The sequence below is a fragment of the Capricornis sumatraensis genome, chromosome 3 (genome assembly GCF_032405125.1).
Source record: "Capricornis sumatraensis isolate serow.1 chromosome 3, serow.2, whole genome shotgun sequence".
Classification (NCBI taxonomy): domain Eukaryota; kingdom Metazoa; phylum Chordata; class Mammalia; order Artiodactyla; family Bovidae; genus Capricornis; species Capricornis sumatraensis.
Window position 1 is genome coordinate 1,044,114 of NC_091071.1, and position 24,997 is coordinate 1,069,110.

Below are 24,997 nucleotides of genomic sequence, written 5' to 3' on the forward strand. Positions count from 1 at the left end.
CCCTGGGCACAGGAGGGGATGGCTGCGGGCAGAGCTGGTCTGGGCCCTGGTCACCAGGAGCACACGGTCAGTGAACGTCCACGGTGGACGTGCATCCCTGCAGGCGTGCTGCTTGGCACACATGCCCAGGCCATGCACCGGATGAGGCCTGGGCCAGCCCGGCCTCAGCTTCCCTGCCACGAGCATCGGGGAGCCCCCACCCCCGTCAGGCCCACCCCTCACCCCCGTCAGGCCCACCCCTCACCCCTATGAAGCTCAGCCTCGTGAACCTCACCCCCCACCCCCGTCAGGCTCACCCCCACCCCCGTCAGGCTCACCCCCACCCCCGTCAGGCTCACCCCCACCCCCGTCAGGCTCACTGGCAGCAGGGCAGGTGGGGTGAGCGAGTCACCCCAACAGCTGAGCACAGGCGGGCAGCAGGCAGACCGCTGCTGAGTAAACCCACTCTCAGTTCCGTCCCCAGCGTCTGGCCCAGGCGGCCCCAGGAGGGAAGCGCGGCGGAGGCTCTGGAAGGCAAAGCAGGAGCCGCACGTCTCCAGCTGTCGCTCCCTGGGCCCCCCAGCGAGCGGGAGCCCCGCAGGGCCGGCGCTAAGGGAAGGCCTGGGCCTTGGCGAGGGGGCCCGAGGGTCCCTCCCCCAGGCGCGGGGAGAGAGACACGCTGTGTCCCTGGCCGAGGGGCTGCGGGCCTGCCGGCCGGGCCCCCCGGCCTCCCAGCGAGGGCCGCTGGGCCAGCTGAGTGGTCATCTTCCTCCACGCCAATGCCGAGACGCCCTCTTGGAAAACCGGACCTCCACCTCGGACCTCTGCCCACAGCGACCCCTCCAGGGGCAGCAGCACGAACAGCACCTTTACCGGGAGGTGGGGCAGGCAGGCAGCACGGCCATGCCGCAGAGCAGCCGCCCCAGTGTGGGAGCAAAGTTGCGTGGACGCCGGCCCTCCAAGTCACCAAAGGCTTGTGTGGCCACTGCCGGCCAGGCCTCGCCAGCCACCTGCTAACTGTGCCCCTGAAAGGGAGGGGGGCGTGTGGGGGCGCTGCCAGCTCTCTTCTGCCCCAGGCTCGGGGAGAGCCAGCAGAGGGCGGTGGGAGGGGCTGGCGGCCGGCTCCCTTCGGGTTTCTGAAAACCTTGTAAGAACCTCAAAGGACAAAGAGACAAGGTGTAACTTCTGTGAGTCACAGGCTGTCAGGCTGGAAGGGATCTTATTTCATTCGATGCTCACAGCCTGGGAGACACAGCCAGGGGGGTGGAGTCCGACCACCCCGCATGCTCGGGCAGAGGCCCTGCGGCCAACGGGGGTGGGCTGGGTGCATGGGGACCTGCGTGTCCCATGGGTGTCGGGTCAGGGGGTGCAGGGAAAGGACAAGGACAGACATGTTCTGCAAAGCGCCATGTTTGCACAAGCGTGCCAGGTGGTGCTGGCTGCACCGTCTGTCCCCGCGGGTCCCCTACAGGGCAGGCAGGAAGGGGGGCAGGAAGCACCTGGCAGACCGTGAAGCTCTGCACGGGCAGCTCAGAGCAGCCTCGGGCTCGGCTCCGACCCTGAACTGATGCGAGGTCCTGGGTGGCCCCTGGGAAGCACAGGTGAGCGCCAGGTGTGGGAGCGGCTGGCCTGACGGCCGGTCAGGGGAAGGCCAGCGGCTCCCGGCGGGACCACTTGCCAAGGAGAGGTGCTGGACAAGTGGACAGCCACGCGCAGGAGCATCGAACTGAATCCTCACCTCACACTGTGCACGACAGTGACCTCACAGCGGATAAAAACCTAAGCCCGAGAGCCAGTGTTGGCAGAAACACAGGCACCGGGTCTGGTCTTAGATTCTCCCACATGACACTAAAAGCAAGGAGCAAAAGATGAGCGTAGACAAGCTGGGCTCCATCAGAGTGAACGCCTGTGCCGCGAAGCAGGCCACGGAGGAGGCAGAGAGACAGCACCCAGAGCAGGGGAAAGCGCTCGCAGGTCACTTATCCGGTAAGAGGCCCGTACGCAGGACGCTGAAGAGCTCTTGCAACTCGGTAACAACAGAAAGAAAACAAAACAAGCTTATGTGACAACGGGCAAAGCATCGGAACCAATCCTCCTCCAAGGAAGACATACGAACAGGCCACACGCACACGGGAAGATGTGTTAGTGATCAGGGAAACGGGAACTGGAGCCAGAAGGAAGGATCACTGCACCCGCCTGGCAGCTGGAATGGCAAAGGCAGTCTCCGTGAGGACAGAGAAGCCGAGCCCTGCCGCTGCTGGGGCAGAAAACGGTGCTTCCTCCATGGAGAGCAGTTCCTCAGACAGCTGGACAGAGAGTGACCACGGGACCTGGGCTTCCCATGCGGCTCAGTGGGAAAGAACCCGCCTGCCAGCGCAGGAAACGCGGTCCCTGGGTCGGGAACATCCCCTGGAGAAGGAAACGGCAACCCTCTCCAGCGTCCTTGCCTGGGCAATCCTGTGGACTGAGGAGCCTGGTGGGCTGCTGACCACGGGGCCGCAGAGTCAGACACGACTGAGCGAGTAAACCACCAGCACCAGCACCGTGTGACCCAGCGAGTCTACACCCAGGGACACACCTGAGAGGAGTGAACACACACTTCCACGGAGAAACCTGGACACAAACGTTTGCGGCAGCACCATCCACATGCCCACCCACACCATGGAGTACGACACAGCCATGAAAAGGAGCGGAGCGCGGACAGCAGCCGCGACGTGAACGGTCCCTGAAAACACTGCTCGGGCACTTCCCCGGGGGTCCAGTGGTTAGGCTCTAGGCTCCCCACGCAGGGGGCGCCGGTTCGACCCCTGGTCGGGGAGCTAAGATCTCACATGCCCTGGGGCGGCGAAAGGGGAAAGAGAAAACACCGCGCTCAGTGGGTGAAGCCACCACACACAGACGCCACGCGGGTGACGTGTCCAAGCAAGGACAGCTCCAGGCGCAGAGCAGAGCAGCGGCTGCTGGAGGCCAGAGGCGGCAGGGCGCGCAGGGCGACGGCGCAGGGTGTGCAGGGCTCCCTCCTGAGCCGGCGGGAGCGGTCGGAGTCTGTGCGGTGATGGCCGCTCGCTAGCTGTGAAAGTATGAAACCCACCGAACCGCACGCTCCACACGGGTGAGCCCTGTGGTGTGTGAGTCGTACCTCAATAAAGCTGTTAAGAAAGATGAAAAAGAGGGGACACAGCAGGACGCGGGCGGACGCTCCATCTGCCCTGAGGGCCCGCTCGGAGCCAGCCCCTCCTCCACACATGGGCCTGGCCTGTGCCCTGGGGCGCAGGGGGCTGGGCCTTGGGATGCACGTGTTGGGGCAGAGGCGTGGACGGGGCAGGGCCCCGGGAGTGGGGTTGGGGGCGCTGGGCCCCGGGATGCGCGTGCTGGGCAGGCGGGCATGGACGAGGTGCGGCCCGGGGTGGGGGTTGGGGGACACGGGTCCGTAGCGGCCCTGACTGGCTGGCACGGCCCAGGACCTCGGGCGTGGACACAGCCCTGCCTGCGAGTCTCCCCGCGCCCGCACAACCCACGGCCCCCGCAGCCCAGGAGGTCACCGCAGAGGTGTCGCGCACCACCCCTGAGCGGGGCTGTCCCGGCTTCCTCTCAAACCACCTCCTGGTCACGGGCCCCCACGCAGCTGGGACTCCACCCTGAACAGCATGCTGTCCAGACTCTGGTCCTCAGGACAGGTCTCCCCGTCTGGCTTGGTAGGGGGCAGGCCAGCCCACCCAACTCAAGCCCGTGACGCCTGGGTCCAGCCGGACTCTCAGGGGGCTTCCTGAGGTGCCTCCGGGGGGGGTGCCAGGCACGCGAGACAAGTCTGTGAAAGCGCCTCAGGGCTGGGGTCAGCCACAGGCCCTGTCACCTGCAACCTCCCACAGGGTGCTCAGAAATCAAGGAAATTAACTCTGCTTAGAGGAGGGGGGCTGGGCAGCTGCTCCCCCAGGAGTCTGACCCCCCCTGGGGACGGAGGAGCGCCACAGACCATGGGGCCACCGTTCCCAGGTGCCGGGAAGGGCTAGTGCCTGAGGCCCAGCTGGACTGCACACAACCTGCTACGAGTCAGCCTCCTCCACAGGCCTGACAAAGCTGCCATAGGTTAAAGGCCCACAGGACCGGGTGGCCAGGCCGAGGAAGAAGGCTCCAGGGTTCAGTGTACCTGGGCTCCGCTCTGCACCCCCTCCTGGAGCAAGGAGGCCCTCCCCTTCCTCTCTCTGTCCCTCCTTCCTTGCACGTGGGCTGCACGGTGCCCAGGAGAGGAGGTGCTCACAGCCAGCCAGGGACAGGGGTGCCGCCCTCCCCCACGGGCACGCGTGGTCGGAGGCACAGGGGCCCTATGGTACCGTGAGGGGCACCAGAGGCCAGCACCATTAAAGCAGATGGGAGGGCGTGAACAAATCTGCTGATATCTGCGACTAGATGACAGCTCTGAGGAAGAAAGGGGAGAAACGGCTGTAATCTTCTGCTAAAAATTTGTTGCCTTGTTTGATTCACAGCTGAGGAAACTGTTGAGACGCTGACGGGAATCTCAAAAGGAAAAGTTCTGAGCCTCTCTTTGATGTGTGGGTGCAATTACCGGCAAACAGAAGCCTCCCCCTTGCCCGGGCGCGGAGGCCTGTTCCCTGCCGTGACCACAGGTGGGCGCAGGGCAGGCTGCGGAGGAGCTCCAGCCGGGCCAGGGTCCTCGGGGGACCACGAGTTTCCCAGGACACAGGAAGGGTCTCAAGTCCGCAGAGGACCGGGCCTGCCGGACAGCCACGGGCCCAGGCAGCAGGCCTGGGCCTGAGCAGTGCTCCTCCCGGGGCCCCATAGCCCGCCTGTGGCCCGCAGGCCACAGGGGTCTACTTCCCACGCTCAGATTCTGTGCAAGCTATGACCAACAGCCAGGCCCCCTGCGTCCAGGCCTTAGAGCTGGCGTCCTGAGCCCCACACACCTGCCTCGCTGCCGTCAACGGTCAAGTTCTGCCCTGCCTGCTGGTGGCCCAGGGTGTCTGTCCTCCAGGCCCGCAGCTTCCATCGGAGGAAGAGGGCAGTGAACTTGACCTCTAAGGGCCTTCTCAGCCTAGCGCCTGGGACAACGGGGTAGGGGTGGGAGACAGACCTCAGGGCCCCTGTGGGCTGTGAAGGACTGCGGCAGCCAGGGAGGGAGCCCTGCTGCGCCTGCTAAGAGACCCTGCTGGCAGGAGGCAGGGACACGGGGAGAATTAAAAAGCACAGTTAAGTAACCACCAATCCTCATGCATATTTATTAATCACCCAGCCTGAAAACTGAATCAATACCTCTCGACGCTGCAGGAAGCTCAGCTCAGGGAGAAAGGCGGGGAGCTTCGGGGTCCCACGGAAGCTGAGGGGCAGGGCCAGCCAGACCTCAAGGATGGGGGCGCTCAGCCCTCCAGGCCCCGCCGGCCGGAACACTCGCCTCCGTGAGCCCAGGACCAGCGACCCGCAGCCCGTGAGCTCTGCGACCTTGGGCGGGTCCCTCAGGCGCCGGCTTCACGTCCGACACGCTGTGTGGGCCGGTTTCCTTCGCCGCTTGGGGGCTCATGGGACGCTGCCCAGCTCTGAAGCTGGGGGCACCCGGCAGGCCCAGCCTCGAGACAGTGTGCTGGCCGAGGGTGGAGAGCCTGCGGTTCGGCTGTAGGCCACGGGACTGCAGGCCAGACCCTACAAACCCAACAGACCCCCGGCACCAAGCGCCCGAGACCCTCGCGGCCACCGAGCAGCTCACGAGAGGGGTGAAAAGCGGAGGGCTTGGGCTGGAGGCAGGAGGGCCACAGGCAGGGAGAAGACCTGCCATCTGGGGACCGGCCCCCTGCCGAGAGAAGCGGGCGCTCCCGAGCCCCCGCTCTGGGGCACCACAAGCCAGGGGCCACAGGGCCCGAGGCCCCGCCCCACGCCCCGAGGCCCCGCCCCACGCCCTCCATTCCCCGAGGCCCCGCCCCCACGCCAGCCAGTCCCCGAGGCCCCGCCCCCAGGGCTCCCTCAGGACCCTGCACCCGCCCTCCTGTGGCCGAGGCGCCTCACAAACAAGCCGGCTGTGGGGCTGCCCCCCAGGGGCCGTCAGGGTCGAGGGGGCCTCAGAACACCCTCGCGTGTGCTCGCCGCTGCCCAGCCCTGGGGACTGGCCGCTGGAGCCGAGGGGCGGGGCTGGGAGCGGGCCCACCAGGCCCCGAGTGGCCCCCGGCCCGGTGTGAGCTGGGGCCGCCAGGTAGCCGCAGGCAGGACGGGCCATGGGATAGCGTCACCAGGCCGGCGCACATGGAGGGCCCTTCTCACGTCATCCTCCCCGGACAGTCCTGCCACGAGGCGCCGGGGGGCCCGAGACACACGGGTGAGCCTGCAGGCTGCCCGGTGGCTGCGACCGGAGTCCCCTCGGGGCCGTGGAGCCTGGGGAGGGGCCTTCCCGTCAGCGCCACCACTGTCCTTCTGTGGCCAGCAGCCCCTCCGCTTACACGAGACCCCCGGCGAGACGGCACAGCCCCTCGGCTCCCCAGCTGGCGTCCTGCTGCAAGAAACACGGACATCCCTGCTCTGGTTCTGAGATGACCAGGCCGCTCTGAGACTCAATTTGCTCATCTGTCAAATGGGGACTCTGCTCACCTTCCCAGGTCTGGAAAGATGAGAAAGTCAGTGGATGTGAAAAAAAAGTGAAAAGTGAAGTCGCTCAGTCGTGTCCGACTCTGCGACCGCATGGACTGTAGCCTACCAGGCTCCTCAGTCCATGGAATTTTCCGGGCAAGAGTAATGGAGTGGGTTGCCATTTCCTTCTCCGGGGGATCTTCCTGACCCAGGGATTGAAGCCGGGTCTCCCAGGTTGCAAGCGCACGCTTTACCGTCTGAGCCTCCGACAGTGGGCGTGAAGACGACTGTGAGCGCATGGAGCTTTGCTGAGTGTGCCACTTGTGCTGTGATGACCGTGGAGCAAAAGCCAGCGTTAGTCTTGACGGCATCTCTCACACATGCTGGATGCAGCCAGTGTGCCCTTGAGGACCCAGGCCTTTCTCGAGTCACGGGAAGACGGCGCAGGAAAGCACCAGTGCAAACCTGACCCCCAAAAGGCAGAGCGGGGAGCACTTCCTCCCATCTCAAGGAGCCCCCGTGTTTACCCCACCCAGGCGCTGGCAGAGGGACGGGTGGACAGAGAACGCAGGTGTCCAGGGGCCACCTGAGAGGGGATACCAGGTCACTCCCACGCGGCTGCAGCAAGGTCCCCACCCAGTGGGCGGACACAGTCTGAGCCAGGCTGCTGGGACCCAAAATGCTCGGTCCTCAGCCTCCTCAACCTGCGCCAGATCCTGGCTGTTTTGGGTCCAGCAGCATGACTCCGCAAGCTCCCAGGACCTCTGACTCCAGCTGTGCCGCTGAGAGCCAAGGGCTGCCGGGTCTCGCTGGACAGACAGGTGAGGACCAGGAAAAGCGAAGACACAGGAGGGGTGCTGCACAGGCCGGAGGCCCAGGCACATGCGGTGAGACCCCCCTGCGGCCCTGTGCTGCCCGCGCAGGACCACAGCCCCGGCGCCCGGCTCCAAGCAGCAGACACAGGGCGGTCGCTGGAGCCAGTTAGAGGACACCAATCACCCGCGACCCCACGCAGAGTCCTTCAGAAGGTGGCCTGCTGTGAGAGAGGCTTGTCAACAGCCTGCAGGGAAGCCAGGAAAGACAACCCTCACCGTCAGGAGGGCGGGATGGCGGCCGCTCCGGCCGAAGGCCAGCTGCGGGCCCCGGGCCCTCCCAGCGCCCCCCACCCTGACTGCCCTCCCAGGCCGCCCTGCAGGGAGACTCGGGGCTGCGGCGCAGCAGATGCGGGAGTGGGGAGGTGCGGCACTGACCGCACGGTGGGCTGGGTAAGCTGGCCAAGCTGCCGCCCGGCTAACACGGCCCCACACTCCTGTCCGCGCGCCGGGCTGCCCCCTAAGCTGCTGTCCCGTCAGGTCAGTGCACACGGCCGGGACACTAGCCACCCACCCGGGCACCCAGGGCCGCGTCTCTCAGGGGAGGGACGGGGAGGCAGGACACGCCTGCGGCAGACCCTGCCCTTCCACAGCGATGGCCCTCCGCGCCCGCTGACCGAGTGGCCCGTGTCCCCACTCAGCTGGGCGGGTGGGCAGAAGCTGGAAATCAGGCGCCTCCGCTGCCAGATCCCCCTGTCACAGACAGCAAGTGGCGGCAGGCACCCTAAATCTGCCCTGAGCCGCGGGAGCTGGCGGCAGGGGCCTCCAGTCAGGCCGGCAGCTGCAGGACCAGCTGGTGAAGGGGAGGGCCTGGCTGCCCAGGTGAGAAGAGGGCGGGATGACCCTGTACCCGTAACCCTCACCACAGACATGGGCTGTGCTCCCGCCAGGCCTCTGAGTTAGAACCGAAGATGTTCAGCAAAGCCGGTAAGAAAAGTTTTTGGAATTGTGATAAAATTTGCCACTGTAACCAGTTTTAAGTGTGTTGTTCAGTTTAAGTACGTTCAAGCCGCTGTGCAGTCGTCACCCCTGTCCACCCAAGGACCCTCCCAAACTGAGGCCGAGTCCCCATAAACTCTGGCTCCGCCCCCCAGCGCCTGGCGCCCTCTCTCTGCTTTGATTCTATGACCCTGACTCCTCCAGGGACCCCACACAGGTGGAATCACACAGTGCCTGTCCATCTGTCCAAGCTGTTCCCGGGGGGCGGGGGGGACACAGACCCTAACAGAGTTTCAGCGACATCCTCCTGGAGGAGGGCGAGACCAGGAGATCCAACCCCTAGACCCTCACGCTCTTGGTTCACGACATCCAGCAAGTTCTAAGCTGGCTGGGGGAGGGGAGCTGAACATGCTGATTCCAAAGTTCACGTAAAAGTGAACGGGAGAAAACCCTGATAGAGAGTCCGAGGGCAGCAGGACACCCGAGTCCTGGTCTCAATCAGATCCGGGGCATCGGGTGCACGAGGGGGTGACCCCACACCAGTGAGGAAAAGACAGGCTTTCAGGCAGTGGTCCAGGGGCACCAGGAGGAGCCCCTCCCAAAACCATGCCTCCCCCCTTATAAAAAACCCAAACCAAATCCCAAATCCGTCAGATTTAAACGTAAAAAATGAAATGCCCCAGAAAACCAGAAGATACCATGAGAGAATTCTTTACCGTCTGGACATGAGAAAGGTAAAGACAGGAACAAAAGCCCGGGAGCGGAAAAGGAAACGGCGATAAACACATCCGTAATAAAACGAGTCCAAGAGCCCAGCACCTCTGCTCGGGCTAAAAAACAGAACGAAAACAACAACAGCACAAGCAAAGAAGTCGAAAGACAGACGACAATTGGGAACCATCTTCACAGCTTAAAATGCCCTTGACACGCAAAGAGCTCCAAGAAACCAGCAAGAACAGGACCAGCAAGCCATTTGAAAAATGAACCAAGCACGTTGACACACATTGAAAAACCCTCACTCACACGTGATAAAGGAGCTGACAGCTCCAACCACACGGCTCTCACCTACCGGACCGGGCAAGCCTGGAAGCCCGGCGGCGGGGGCAGGAGGCCGGCACCCTCACAGTGTGGCCGTCGAAATGCACGCAGGGGCCGCTGGCTCTCTCTTCTGACACGAACAGGGCAGAGGTGTGTGCAGAAGGATGCGTGCCACGGCAAGGTCGTGATCACGTTCCTGGTAACCAGCAGGATTAACGCATCACAGCACACGGGGGTGTGGCACATACGTGAACACTGACAGGGTGGCATGCGTCCATGGAGGGAAGCCCCCAAGCGCACAGTCACAAAAGCGTCAGGAAGTGTGAAGGCGGGCTCTGCGAGTGTACAGGGGGTGGGTGCTCCTGGGTGCAGCCAGGAAGGGGCCAGCACCACCGCTGGGGGAGGGGCTGGCGTGTGCAGAGCCACGGCTACACCATCGCCAGTCCACACGCAGCCTTGTGCTCTGATCACCCGGCCGGCACCGAGGAACCAGACGTGCAGAGCAACAGCCTGCAAGGCTGGGGGTGGGGGGTGAGCTGGGCCGCTGGGGGTGCAGCCGACCCTGCCAGGAACAGCCTTGGGGGCTCACCCCAACCAGGCCCCAGGCCCCATGGTTTGTAGGGTCCTGCCCCCGCCAGGGAGCAATGCCCAGAGAACATTCCAGAAGCACGGGCAGCAGGCTATCAGGAAATAACCGGTCTAGTCGGGGACAGGACATGCTCAAGGCCGTGGTCAGCAGCAGGAGGACCCAAGGGCAAGACAGGCTCCGAGAAGCAGAACCTGGGCCTGCTGCAGGTTCCGGGCTCCCTGTCCAGTGAGGACCGGTGAGAACTGGTCGGGGAGGGACTGGCCCTGGGGGGTGGGGGGCAGGCAGAACCTGCAGGCAAGGCGCCAGCAGGGCTCGGGTCTGCTGCCTGGAGAGGGGGCGGGGGCCAGGGGCAGCAAGGTGTGAAGAGCGGTGAAGGCTGCACCCCCCGGCCCCGGCCCCAGCCCCTGTACCCCAGAGCAGAAGGAGGCCAGGCCAGGACTGCTATGATTAAACGGGGCGGGAGCCGGGCAGTTTCTCCGCTCACAGGGAACCTGGCAATCTTCTACCCACTCCATTTCCAAAAAAGATGCAGTCAGTGTAAATGTCACCGGGCTGCAGTCGGGCCCCTTCCTGAGCACAGCCCCCCTCCCCCACCGGAAGCAGGCAGGGCGGGGACGTGAGGGGACGCTCCAGCTCGAGGGGCTTCTCCCGCCCCCTCTGAGCGATGGTGGGATGGGGGCTCAAACCCCAAAGATGAATTCTGCCTAATTACGCGCGTGCTGAGGCACTTAGAGGCACAGATGTTTGCAATTCGCTTTAAAATGCGTCAAGCAAAGAGACGGGGCTAACGGAAGGAAGGGGTGGACAGGTGCGTCATGGCGGCCACGGCGGAGCGTCCCCACAGGGGGACACGGGCTGCTCACGGCGAAACTCTTGCAACTGTGCTGTGTGTCTGACCACGTCTGCAACGTCAGGGAACCAGCAAGACCCCGTCAGCACACAGGCTCCGCTCCCGGGACCCAGGGGAGCCAGAGGCCCGAGGCCTCCCGGCCTGCACGAAGCTTGCTCCTCACTGGAAGAGGCCCTGCTGGGGGACCAGTGGTCGCCAGGCCCAGAGCTGCCGTGCGTCCGGCCCTCGGGCTGCTCCCTAGAGCGCCAGGCGCTCGCTGCCCAGACAGCCCTGGACGTGGCCCACGATGTGGACACACGGGGCACCGTCGGTCGAGGGGACGCAGTCTGCAGAGCAGTGACTCGGCGAGGCAGTGCTCCTGGCTGGGGGTCACCGTGCTCTCCACCACAGCTGGCAGGAGGTGGGGTCAGCTCCACGTCCTGGCGAGCAGGCCGAGACGAGGGCCACCACCGCGGAGGAGCAGAGCCAGCAGCAGGCCCAGGGCCCACCACTGAGGAGAGGGGCACCCAAGGGCAGGAGGGAGCTGGGGTCCCAGGTGGTGCCCCGGCCCACCAGGACTGCTGGGAACGGCCAAGTGGGCACGGGGCAGGGGCCACAGGCCTGGGGCACCAGGAGTGCCACCCGCAGAGTCTGGTTCCCAGAGGACCCCAGGGAGCTTTGGGCCCAGACTTCCAGGTGGCCTGCTCGAGAGCAGCCTGTATCAGAACATCCCACCTTCACACAACGGCCAGGCGTGTCTGGCTCTGGGGGCCTCAGTTCCGCCATCGCTAAGCAGGGCTCGTCTCCCTGATGGCTGCCTACTTTAGGGACACACACAGGTCACCCCTGACGCGGTGGGAAGAGCCGACAACCCCAGAAGCCTGGGATGGGCCACACGGCACGGAAGGAGCCAGGAGCCTGCTCTGCAGCGTTGCCCAGCCCCGCCGGGCACCAAGCGGGCACCAGTGGGGAGACAGGCAGGCGTGCACTCGGCTCTGAGCAGTAACTGGAGCGCATGCCTCACCAACCAGCTGTGAACTAATTACAAGAAGTTCTAACTAGTCACTCCCTCTCCGAGCATATGTTCCCAATTAAGTCCAACTGCAGCTGATTTTAATCAATCTTCCTTGAAGCGGCCTGCCTTGAAGACTCTTCCAGGGGAAAGGGGAGGGGGGCTGCATCAGGAGCAGGCAGGCAGCACGGCAGACAGACACACGCCGGGGGCTGTGCGCCAAGCCGCCCCCGGCCCCCGCCCCCCGCTCTGCCCTGGACTCGAGTCCGCAGCTCTTCGGTCACACGGACCAAGCCTGGGGCCAGCCAGGCCACCTGCAGGGCGCCTGCCTCTCCTGCGGCCTCCACGGCCCAGGGACCCAGGTCTCTGCCCTCACAATGGTGTGCCCACACATGGCCCCTGAGCCCTTGTTAACCGCTCCTGTTATCCCCCATGGGGGCTCGTTGTCCCCCATTTTATAAAGGACATGCTGGGGGCTCAGATGGGAAAGCACGACATGCCTGAGACCACCCAGCTAAGGAGGCGGGCTCCAGCTGAGGTCTGCAGACGCGGACGCCCCAACCCACATGGGGCCCAGGAGGCTGGACACGCTCAACATCTCGGACCCCACCCGGGACCCCACCCCCCACATCCACTGCCTCTCTGACCTAGTCTGACCCCCCAGTGCCCGCAGCGGGGCTGTGGCGGCGCCTCGTGACTGTCGGCTTCAGCAGGACTGGCTGAGCCCCATCCCAAAGCCCGGGAGCTGTCAGCGTGACCTCGGGCACGCTCGACCCAACGCGGCCCCTGACGGGCGGCCGGGGATTCACCTGCCAGCAGCCGCCCCGCGTCAGGACTGCGGCCCAATTAAAACCGAGCAAGATGACAGGTCCAGAGCGGAACACCATCCAGCCACAGCTCCTGGCGCCGCGCTCTATCAAGGATGTCACTTCTCCCGTCTCCAGGAATCGGGAATAAAAAAGATTTGATTTGCCTCTAATAGGTGTCAAGACAAAAATCAATGGCCTGTCCAGAATCTGGGTAATCACAGACCTGCAGGTTTCCTGCCTGAGAACAATTTAGACAAGAGGATAAAAATGAAAAACAAAGGAACACTGCAACAGCGTAAACAGCCACGGAGCCTCACGGCTGCAGGCCGACGGGGCCCGCTCGGAGACAAGCCCCGAGCCACCGGGACCCTCTGCTGGGCCTCTCCTCCCCAGCCACGGAGCCTCACAGCTGCAGGCCGACGGGGCCCACTCGGAGACAAGCCCCGAGCCACCGGGACCCTCTGCTGGGCCTCTCCTCCCCAGCTACGGAGCCTCACGGCTGCAGGCCGACGGGGCCCGCTCGGAGACAAGCCCCGAGCCACCGGGACCCTCTGCTGGGCCTATCCTCCCCAGGAGCACGCCCAGCATGCCCGCCACAGAGAGCGGTCGGGAAAACAGGCTGTGAATCAACGAAGCACATGGGGCTGGAGGGCTTGGGGGGCGACAGCATGTGCCCACCACGGGCTCGGGACCCAAGCTCTCAGCCAGCGAGGGCATCTGGAGGGGACAGGCCCCCGGTTCCGTCTGGCCCGTGCACTGGGAAGTGGACGGCTGTGGCGCAGGAGCCTCACGGGAGGGCGGGCGAGCCTCGCACGAACTCACCTGCAGGGTGAGCCGCTCCAGCTGCGCCTCCAGCATCGTCTTCTCCTCCTCGAGGCGACTCCGCTCGGCTTCCAGCTCCTCAACCTTCACCCTGCAAGGAGAGCAGACCGTGACGGGAGGGCACTGCAGCACGGCCTCTGGGCAGGGAACGGGGAAGGGTCACGAGATGGTTAAATAGGCACCTGTGAAAATATGACACAGAGCAGCCACAGCAAAGAAGAGCTGTGAGAACACACAGCGGGGGGTTGGGGAGTGCGGCACGGCGTCTATCGGGGGGCCCCACGGACCTCGACTCCACAGCGGCAGCGAGACTAACCGGGGCTCCGCTGACCGCGACTCCAGAGGGGCGGGGGGGGGGGCAGGTGGCGGGGGCTCTGCTGACCGTGACTCCAGGGGGGACAGGTGGCAGGGGCCCCCGCTGACCGCCACTCCAGAGGGGCGGGAGGGGCAGGTGGCGGGGGCTCCGCTGACCCCGACTCCACAGCAGCAGGGAGACCAACGGGGGTCAGCTGGGGTCCGTGTGTCCTTTGCCCACTGGTCCCCCCCACACGTGGAACTGCACCCTGGGGAGGACTCAAGACTCAAGAAAAGGACCAAACTCGATGAAAAGACAGAAAAGACACACAGTGTGCATGCGTCTGGGGCTGGGGGCCACCAGGACAGGGTGCAGCTGCGGGCCCTCTCGCCCTGAAGGCCCAGAGGCCAAGCAAGCCCAGGCGCGGAGGCAGGTGTACAAGTAGGCCGCCGCTTGTTGCAAGAGGGCGGCTATTTTTGTCTTCATTTTTTATAGGAACTATACTGATATGCTTTTGAACTGTTGTGTTGGAGAAGACTCTCGAGAGTCCCTTGGACTGCAAGGAGATCCAGCCAGTCCATTCTAAAGGAGATCAGTCCTGGGATTTCTTTGGAAGGACTGATGCTGAAGCTGAAACTCCAGTACTTTGGCCACCTCATTCGAAGAGTTGACTCATTGGAAAAGACTCTGATGCTGGGAGGGATTGGGGGCAGGAAGAAAAGGGACGACAGAGGATGAGATGGCTGGATGGCATCACCGACTCGATGGACGTGTCTGAGTGAACTCCGGGAGTTGGTGATGGACAGGGAGGCCTGGCGTGCAGCGATTCATGGGGTCGCCAAGAGTCGGACACGACTGAACTGAACTGAACTGATAGAGCTTAAAATAAACAAGTGCCTGGGGGCTTCCCTGTTGGCTCAGTGGTGAAGACACCCCCTGCCAATGCAGGAGACGTGGGTTCAATCCCTGACCCGGGAGGGTCCCACAGGCGGGGGAACCGAAGCCTGTGTGGCCACAGCCCCCGAGCCTGGGCTCTGGGGCCCACATGTGGCAGCTACTGAGCCTGCGCTCCAGAAAGCCCGTGCCCCGAGTGGGAGAGGCCACGGCAGTGACGGGCCTATGATGACAGAGAAACCCTGCTCGTCACAACTAGAGGAGAGCCAGTGTGCAGGGGTGAGACCCAGCATGGCCAAAAATAAATAAGTGAAAAATAAAAGAGCACCCAGGAAGCAGAGCGCAGCGCTGAAACGGGGCGAGGGACGGAGCCTCTCCCACCAGCTGGAATGGAGGACTCATGCTCCATGGGTAACTCAGGAGCGTCGACTTGGGAGTGGGAGGGTGATTTTCTTCAGAGAGAACTGCTCCAGAATGGCCTTGCAAATCAGCAAAAGCGAGACTGGAAGGGACCAAACTCTTTCCAAGAAGCCTAATGCACCTCTGAAGAAAGCACCAAGATTTATAGGACACAGAAGCGCTCAGAACCCAGCAAGCCGACACACACAGCCTGCTGTCCAGTCAAAGGTTACCAGGCGTTGAAAGAACTAGGAAGACATGACCCACAACGAGGAGCACAGCCGAGAGCCGCACAGACGTGGAGTCAGCATCCCCGGACACGAGAAGGCACTGAAAGCTCCTGGAGGAAAGGCACGTTCCACTGGGCGGGAGCCGCGGTGTCTGAGGTGAAGAACACTGGACGGGATTCCTGACGGATGAGACTCTGCAGGACACGAGTTTCGTGCACTTGACGCCAGGGTGATAAAAGCTATCATGGCGGCAGGGAGAGAGGAAAATCGATCTTCAAAACCAGGGAGAGCAGCGTGAGCGACGGGGCAGCTTCATGAAGGAGGATTTATGGGCAACTGGAGTCCCTGCGCGCGGCAGGCGGCAGAAAAGCACTGCAGGAGGGCCCACATGTGATCAGAGTATAAAGACACAGACTCAGGGAGCCGCACAAGCCTGAGCAGAGAAGGTAAGAGAAGAGCACAGTGCATGGGATGGCGCGGGCTCTTAAGGTCAGTGTTGATAAGCAGACCCTACGAGCAGCCACAGGAAGAAAACGCCACCCACAGAGAAACACAGCAGATTTCTCAGCAGAGAAACGCAAGTGAGAAAGAGGAGAAAAATCTATCAAATGCTGGAAGAAATGAAAAGTGTCAACCTAGGATCCTATTCCCAGTGAAAATATCTTTCAAAAAGCGAACGCAAAATAAAGATGTCCTCAGACACACAGAAGCAGAGGATTTATCCCGGGCAGGCCTGCCCTATGGGGAACGTGACAGGAAAGCCTCCAGGCCGAAGGGGAGCGGGTCCAGAGGGCAGAGGACCCACGCCGGGGCCTGAGCAGTGATGGGGACCTCACCCACACAGATGCAAACATGGCTTCATGCTATATGAATCTTTAAGAAATAGCTACATTACCATTTTAAAAGAGGTCAAGCAAACCCAATAAAAACATACTGGGGTTTTAAGACGTAAGTGCAGATGAAACGGATGGCAGCCGGGGCACGAGGGCTGCGTGACAGACGCAAGCGGCTGCACGGCTGTGCGCTGCACGCGGGGCCGCAACGGTCCCTGGGGACAGGCGGGGAAAAGCGGAGGGTGAGTGCTAAGACCTAGGCAACCACTGGGAAAAGTGACGACTCACAGAGGCCGAAGAAGGAAGTGAGACGGCGTCACAAAAAACGTGCCAGTAGTTCAGAGGAAGTCAGAGATGCAGGAAAGAGGGGACGGGGCAGAGACACAGGAGAGCGGGAACAGGCAGAGACACAGGAAAGCAGGGAACAGGCAGAGATACAGGAAAGCGGAACAGGCAGAGACACAGGAAAGCGGGAACAGGCAGAGACACAGGAGAGCGGGGACGGGCAGATACAGGAAAGTGGGGAACAGGCAGAGACACAGGAGAGCGGGGACAGGGCAGAGACACAGGAGAGTGGGGACAGGGCAGAGACACAGGAGAGCGGAACAGGCAGAGACACAGGAGAGCGGGAACAGGCAGAGATACAGGAAAGCGGAACAGGCAGAGACACAGGAGAGCGGGAACAGGCAGAGACACAGGAGAGCGGGAACAGGCAAGAGACACAGGAGAGCGGGGACAGGCAGATACAGGAAAGTGGGGAACAGGCAGAGACACAGGAGAGCGGGGACGGGCAGAGATGACACAGGACAGCGGGGACGAAGAAGAGACAGCATGAGCAGAAAAGAGAGGGAGACCAGACCAGCCCCGAGCACACAGTGATCACATTCTACGCGAATGGTCTAAACACCCCCAGGTAAAAGGCAGAGAGAGGGGCGCCCCGGCGGTCCCGCGGCAGGACTCTGTGGGCCCAATGCAGGGGGCCCACGACCGACCCGTGGGCAAGGAGCTAGACCCCTCGTGTCACAGCTAGAGATGCCCCAGGCCACAGCTGGGACCGGGCACGGCCAAACATAGCGACGAATATTTTTTAAATATGTTTTAAAAACGTAGAGAGAGAGGATCAAATGGACGAAAAGGCAGCCCCCAGTTACACGCCACCAACAAAGCAGCAGAGACTGGGTGGTGGCCGTGCTGGGGGGCAGGAGATGACGTCATGAGCTCAGGGGGCGTGGCTGAGTTCTTAGGAAGGTGGGACCCTGCAGTCCCGGACCCGTGAGCACAGCACTCAAAGAGCTTCCTGCTTCCCCCTGTTTACACTGAAAGTGAAGCGGGAACCGATCACAGTGTGTCACCCCTGACCTGATGCCCCAAACTCGGACATCTTCCCCAGAGCCGGCCCATCAGCTCATCAGGGATACGCCAGACAAACGCGGGCTGGGGCTGTGCAACGGGCCACCTGCAGGCCCTGCAAAGTGGCGGAAGACAAAACCAAGAAACAGGTGCTGATAACGAGGGACAGACATGAGCTGTGTGGCCCACTCAGTACTACCCACGCAGCCCTCCTATAAACCTCCTATAAACAAACAGAAGAAAGGGGCAAGGAGGAAGAATGGATGCTGGGGTGGCTGGACGAGAGAGGCTTCAGAGGAGATGTCTAGACAGTGGCTGCCCCAGAAAGAGGCACTTCAAAAATGTAAACCGGTTTATTCACTGAGAAGACACAATAACCCCAAATGAACATGCTCCTAAAAGCAGAGCTTCAATACACATGAAGCAAAAATGAGAACTGGAAGGAGAAACAGACAAATCCACAAGTATGTTTGGAGATGTCAGAGCTCCTTGCCAAGGAGTCAAACCTGCGGACAGACGCTGAGCAAGGGCCCATGGTCTGCTGGGCCTTCACACAATGTTCGACCCGACACCATGCAACACGCGTTCCTCTCGAGCACAGACAGGACGTTCTCCAAGACAGAGCGTATTCCTGGGGCATCAATAAACACTAGCCAATTAAAAACGAAAGCGATACAAACTACCGCACAGACTGTAACGGAGTTTAAACCAGGTATCCATAACAGAAGGGCTTCCCCGGTGCCTCGGGAGAAAGGAACCTGCCCGCCAGTGCAGGAGACGCGGGTTAGATCCTTGGGTTGGGGAGGTCCCCTGGAGCAGGAAATGGCAACCCACTGCAGTATTCTTGCCTGGGAAACGCCATGGACAGAGGAGTCTGGTGGCTACAGTCCACGGGGCTGCAGAAGAGCTGGACACGACTTAGTGACTGAACAACAAAACCTGAAAGACGAGAGGGAAACATCGACACGACGGAAACCGCAGCAGCCCGTCAAGACCACACCCTGTCCAAGGAAGACGACAAACGGAGTCAGAAAGCCTCTGCATCTGGACGAGAACGAGGGTGCGACGGACCGCAGGCGCGGGGCCAGGCGTGGGGCGCAGCGGAAGCAGGAGCCCGAAACACTCACATTAGAAAACGAGGAAAACCTCGAATCAGCATCTAATTCACACCTGAAGAAACCAAACAAAAATAGGGAAAAGCACCTACAGCAAGGAGGAACTGATAAGGCCAGAGGTCAGTGAGAAGAACGAAAGCAAGCTGCCACTGCTCCTCCGGAAAGGCCAAATGAACTGTGAGGCTCCCGCGGAAGAGGCCAGGCAGCAGCGCCAGGAACGCGGCAGCCCACCTCGGGCCCTGCAGACACAGAGGAGCCCCGGGGGCGTCCACACGGACGACTGCCCGCGGTCCAGCCACATCGCCCACACAACAGCCACAGCCCAGCCTTCAGAGCCCTTCCACGACAGAAATATCCAGGCCTACGTGGTTTTACAGGGTGCAAACATTTAACAAAGAAACAACGCTAATTCTACACAATCTCATCCAGAAAAGAGAAGGAATAATTCCCGGCTTGGCACGGGAGGCCAGCATTACGCTCGAAAAGAAACAGATGAGGACAGAAAATAAACAAAACCCACACATCCGTGTCCCTCACGACCGGAAACACCATCAACAAAACATGAGCAAGTTGCGTCCAGCAATACGAAGGAACGGTGACAGCCAGGGAGACTTATCTTGTGATGTCGGCTGGTTCGATATTGAAAAATAAATCGATATGATCTCCTATATTGGCAGCTCAAAGAAGAAAAAACACAAAGGAATCAATCTGTGGGAAAAGAAAGGAGTTGACAAAGTTCCACCTCGACTCATGACAAACCAAGAACAGAAGACCAGTCAAGAACGGAAGGCAAAGCCTACACCTGGTACATCTACAAAAACCGACAGCGGACGCCGCTCTCGACGGCGAAAACTAGGAGCTCCCCCCAGACCAGGAATGGGGCAGACGCTCCAACACCAGCCCGAAAGCCTTGGCCAAAGGCGCACCGCTCAGAGAAGATATGACACTGATCCAGACAACTTATCAAAGTTGCTCAGTCATGTCTGACTCGTCTGTGACCCCACGGACTGTAGCCCACCAGGCTCCTCTGTCCACGGAGTTCTCCAGGCAAGAACACCGGAGTGAGCAGCTGTTCCCTTCTCCAGGGGATCTTCTCTACCCAGGGCTCGAACCTGGGTCTCCTGCATTGCAGGCAGATTCTTCACCATCTGAGCCACCAGGGAAGCTCAGATAATTTATAGACAGGAGAATCTGCGTAGTAAGACCGCAAGGAATCAACCAAAAATAAACACCAAAACCCCTCATAGAACTGAAACCTGAATTTGCTAAGGAACAGGATATAAGATGAACAGCTCAAGAATCAATCACTTCTATGCAGTCATAGCACGTGACGGAAGGCAAGTAAAACAAAATTTACGACTGATATAAAAAGACACACCGAGGCATAAGTCTAATAAACCGTGCAGAGTCGGTATAATGAAGAGAGAAACGCTGACGAAAAAGAATCCAAGGTGTAAATAAACAGATACTGCGTTCATGGAATGGGAGACCCAACGCAGCAGGAATGTCAATTCCCCCCAAATGACATACAGATTTAACACAAAGCCACTAGAACCCAGGAGGATATCTTGGGGGGGTGGGGTGGGGAGGAGGGTAGATCTAGACAAACCGACTTTAAAATTTATACAGAAAGTCAAAGGAACGAGAGCAGCGGCGACAACCTGGAAGAAGAACGGAGTCAGAGGAGGCACTCTAGCAGATCTTCCCTCTCCCCAAGGCGCCCAGCAATCAGGAGAGCACCGAGATCAAAACAGCAAGCGGAGTCCGCAAAACAGAGAAACCTGCCCAACTGGTTTGTGACAGAGGCATAAAAGCAATTCCACGAAGGACAGCCTTTGCCATAGACTGTCTGGAAGCAATTAAACATCTTTCAGCTCAGTTCAGTTCAGTCGCTCAGTCGTGTCCGACTCTTTGCGACCCCATGAATCGCAGCACGCCAGGCCTCCCTGTCCATCACCAACTCCCGGAGTTCACTCACACTCACGTCCATCGAGTCAGTGATGCCATCCAGCCGCCTCATCCTCGGTCGTCCCCTTCTCCTCCTGCCCCCAATCCCTCCCAGCATCAGAGTCTTTTCCAATGAGTCAACTCTTCGCATGAGGTGGCCAAAGTACTGGAGCTTCAGCTTTAGCATCAGTCCTTCCAATGAATACCCAGGACTGAATACCCAATGAATACCCATACCTTCAGAATGGACTGGTTGGATCTCCTTGCAGTCCCAGGGACTCTCAAGAGTCTTCTCCAACACCACAGTTCAGAAGAATCAATTCTTCGGCACTCAGGCTTCTTCACAGTCCAACTCTCACATCCATACATGACCACTGGAAAAACCAAAGCCTTAACTAGACGGACCTTAGTTGGCAAAGTAATGTCTCTGCTTTTGAATATACTGTCTAGGTTGCTCATAACTTTACTTCCAAGAAGTAAGCGTCTTTTAATTTCATGGCTGCAATCACCATCTGCAGTGATTCTGGAGTCCCCCAAAATAAAGTCTGACACTGTTTCCACTGTTTCCCCATCTATTTCCCATGGAGTGATGGGACCAGATGCCATGATCTTCGTTTTCTGAATGTTGAGCTTTAGGCCAACTTTTTCACTCTCCTCTTTCACTTTCATCAAGAGGCTTTTTAGTTCCTCTTCACTTTCTGCCATAAGGGTGGTGTCATCTGCATATCTGAGGTTATTGATATTTCTCCCGGCAATCTTGATTCCAGCTTGTGTTTCTTCCAACCCAGAGGTTCTCATGATGTCCTCTGCATATAAGTGAAATAAGCAGGGTGACAATATACAGCCTTGACGCACTCCTTTTTCCTATTTGGAACCAGTCTGTTGTTCCATGTCCAGTTCTAACTGCTGCTTCCTGACCTGCATATAGGTTTCTCAAGAGGCAAGTCAGGTGGTCTGGTATTCCCATCTCTTTCAGAATTTTCCACAGTTTATTCTGATCCACACAGTCAAAGGCTTTGGCATAGTCAATAAAGCAGAAATAGATGTTTTTCTGGAACTCTCTTGCTTTTTCCATGATCCAGTGGATGTTGGCAATTTGATCTCTGGTTCCTCTGCCTTTTCTAAAACCAGCTTCAACATCAGGGAGTTCATGGTTCACGTATTGCTGAAGCCTGGCTTGGAGAATTTTGAGCATTACTTTACTAGCATGTGAGATGAGTGCAATTGTGCGGTAGTTTGAGCATTCTTTGGCATTGCCTTTCTTTGGAATTGGAATGAAAACTGACCTTTTCCAGTCCTGTGGCCACTGCTAAGTTTTCCAAATTAGCTGGCATATGGAGTGCAGCACTTTCACAGCATCATCTTTCAGGATTTGAAACAGCTCAACTGGAATGCCATCACCTCCACTAGCTTTGTTCGTAGTGATGCTTTCTAAGGCCCACTTGACTTCACATTCCAGGATGTCTGGCTCTAGACGAGTGACCACACCATCGTGATTATCCGGGCCGTGAAGATCTTTTTTGTACAGTTCTTCTGTGTATTGTTGCCACCTCTTCTTAATATCTTCTGCTTCTGTTAGGTCCAGACCATTTCTGTCCTTTATCGAGCCCATGTTTGCATGAAATGTTCCCTTGGTATCTCTAATTTTCTTGAAGAGATCTCTAGTCTTTCCGATTCTGTTGTTTTCCTCTGTTTCTTTGCACTGATCGCTGAAGAAGGCTTTCTTATCTCTCCTTGCTATTCTTTGGAACTCTGCATTCAGATGCTTATATCTTTCCTTTTCTCCTTTGCTTTTCACTTCTCTTCTTTTCACAGCTATTTGTAAGGCCTCCTCAGACAGCCATTTTGCTTTTTTGCATTTCTTTTCCATGCGGATGGTCTTGATCTCTGTCTCCTGTACAGCGTCCCAAACCTCCGTCCATAGTTCATCAGGCACTCCATCTATCAGATCTAGGCCCTTAAACCTATTTCTCACTTCTACTGTATAGTCATAAGGGATTTGATTTAGGTCATACCTGAATGGCCTAGTGGTTTTCCCTACTCTCTTCAATTTATGTCTGAATTTGGCAATAAGGAGTTCATGATCCGAGCCACAGTCAGCTCCTGGTCTTGTTTTTGTTGACTGTATAGAGCTTCTCCATCTTTGGCTGCAAAGAATATAATCAATCTGATTTCGGTGTTGACCATCTGGTGATGTCCATGTGTAGAGTCTTCTCTTGTGTTGTTGGAAGAGGGTGTTTGCTACGATCAGTGCGTTCTCTTGGCAAAACTCTATTAGTCTTTGCCCTGCTTCATTCCGTATTCCAAGGCCCAATTTGCCTGTTACTCCAGGTGTTTCTTGACTTCCTACTTTTGGATTCCAGTCCCCTATAATGAAAAGGACATCTTTCTCGGGTGTTAGTTTAAAAGATATCCTTTAGAACTAACATCCAAATAGCTTTAGGCAAAAACAAATCTTCACCTAAACTTCATGTCTTACACAGCTGAACATGGGTCAGAAGCTTAAATATAAAATGTGAAATCATAAAATTTTAAGAAATAAACATAGCAGAACATCTTTGATATGCAAGGCTAAGCAAGCAGTTTTCAGACTCAATATCTAAAAGTTGATAAATTGGACTTTTTCAAAATTTAAAACTTTTGTTAAAGACATTGGGAAGATAATGAAAAAAACAGGCTACAGACCAAAAGAAAATATTTGCAAAGCACATATTTGACAAACACATATCCACTATAAATAAAGAAATTGCAAAATTCAACAATAAGTCAAAAAAAATAGAACAGCAGCAAGAAAAAAACAACTAAATATTTAAACAGATATCTCACCAAAAATGTTAAAACAGGCTGCAACTAATGAAAATCTGTTCAGCATCATTAGCCATTTGGAAAATACACGTGAAAAGCCACGGTAAGACAGCCAGTGAATGCAGTATCACACCCCCAGCAGAAGGGCTAAATAAAGTCAGAATGTTGACAATACCAAGTGCTGAGACAGAAGAACCCAAAGTCTCACACAGTTCTGTTTAAATAACCATCAAACTATTTTCCAAAGCCAAACACACACTGAACACATCACTTAGAAAGCCACTCTGCGGTAGCTACCCGAGGGAAATAGAAATCGTTGCCCCTACACAACCTGCACACACACGTTTGCAGCAGTTCCGGTCATAGCTGCCCCGAGCTGGAAACAACACAGATATCCCTCAGGAAGTGAACGGACGCATTTGTTTCCGTTGGTCTATCCACCAGTGGAATACTACCCAGTTATAAAAAGGAGCAGCTACCGCCGGAAGTGGAATGCTTGGGAACCTGCGATTCAGTTAGACCAACAGCAGAGGACATGTTCTAGCCAAGTGCACACGGGCGTTCTCCAGAAGAGACCACGTGTCAGGCTACAGAACAGGTCTCAGCAAGCTAAATTTATCGATCGAATGGAATTAACTCAATGAGATGAAAGTAAAGCCCAGTAACAGGAGCAGAAACTGGAAGACAAGTATGCGAGAGCTAAACAACAGGCTTCAGCAACAGGCCAGAGAAGAAATGAGAAAATAACGCGAGAACGAGACACGAGAGACCACTGACGCACGGCTCTTGGGCAATTCATAGCCTGAAAAGCCTACATTTTAAAAGAAGGTGAAGTAGTGGAAGTTACTCAGTCGTGTCCTACTCTTCGCAACCCCATGGACTGTAGGCCAGGCTCCTCTGTCCCCAGAATTCTCCAGGCCAGAGTACTCGAGCGGGTACCCGTTCCCTTCTCCAGGGGATCTTCCCGACCCTGGGACTGAACCCAGGTTTCCCACACTGCAGGCAGTTTCTTTACTGTCTGAGCCACCAGGGAAGAGGGGGATCTCAAATCAATAACATGAGTAACATCTTAAGAAATTATGAAAGGAAGAGCAAATTGAACTCAAAAGCTAGAAGGAAGAAAATAATAAAGACTAGAACAGAGATAAATGACACAGAAAACAGAAAAACAGTAAGAAAATCAAGAAAACCAAAAGCTGGTTATTTGAAAAGATCAACAAAATCAACAAATCTTTGGCTGAAATGATTAATATGTTTCAATATAGATAAAAATCTGCTATATTTCTAAACAACGGCAATGAAAAATCTGAAAAAAGGAATTTAACAAAATCAGTCCATTTACAAGAGCGTCAAAGAGAACAAACTACTTAGCTTTTAATTGACCCAGGGAGGTAAAAGATTTGTATACTGAAAACTGCAAAAGGTTGCTGAAAGAAATTAAAGAAAAACTAAACAGATGAGGAGATATTCCATGTTCATGGATAGGAAGACTTACAATGGTTAAGACATCAGAGGAGTTGAAACAACCTTGGAAAAGAACAAATTGGGAAAACTTGTACTTCCTGATTTCCAAACCTGGTAGAAAGCTGCAGCAACCAGAAAATAAGGGACTTCATGGTGACAACACCGTGGAGGAATGTCACTTATGCTCAGTGAAAGCGGCTGGTCTCTAA

The 24,997-nt window shown here is 57.9% G+C and overlaps 1 protein-coding gene across 1 annotated transcript in view; it reads right to left on the reverse strand.

Annotated features, from left to right (window-relative positions):
• The window catches only part of MAD1L1 (mitotic arrest deficient 1 like 1), a 239,278-nt gene that overhangs the window by 42,295 nt on the left and 171,986 nt on the right, over positions 1-24,997 (reverse strand). The window contains exon 15 of the mRNA XM_068968152.1: positions 13,457-13,547. Coding sequence (XP_068824253.1) covers positions 13,457-13,547 — 91 coding nt within the window. The remainder of the gene's footprint in view (positions 1-13,456; positions 13,548-24,997) is intronic.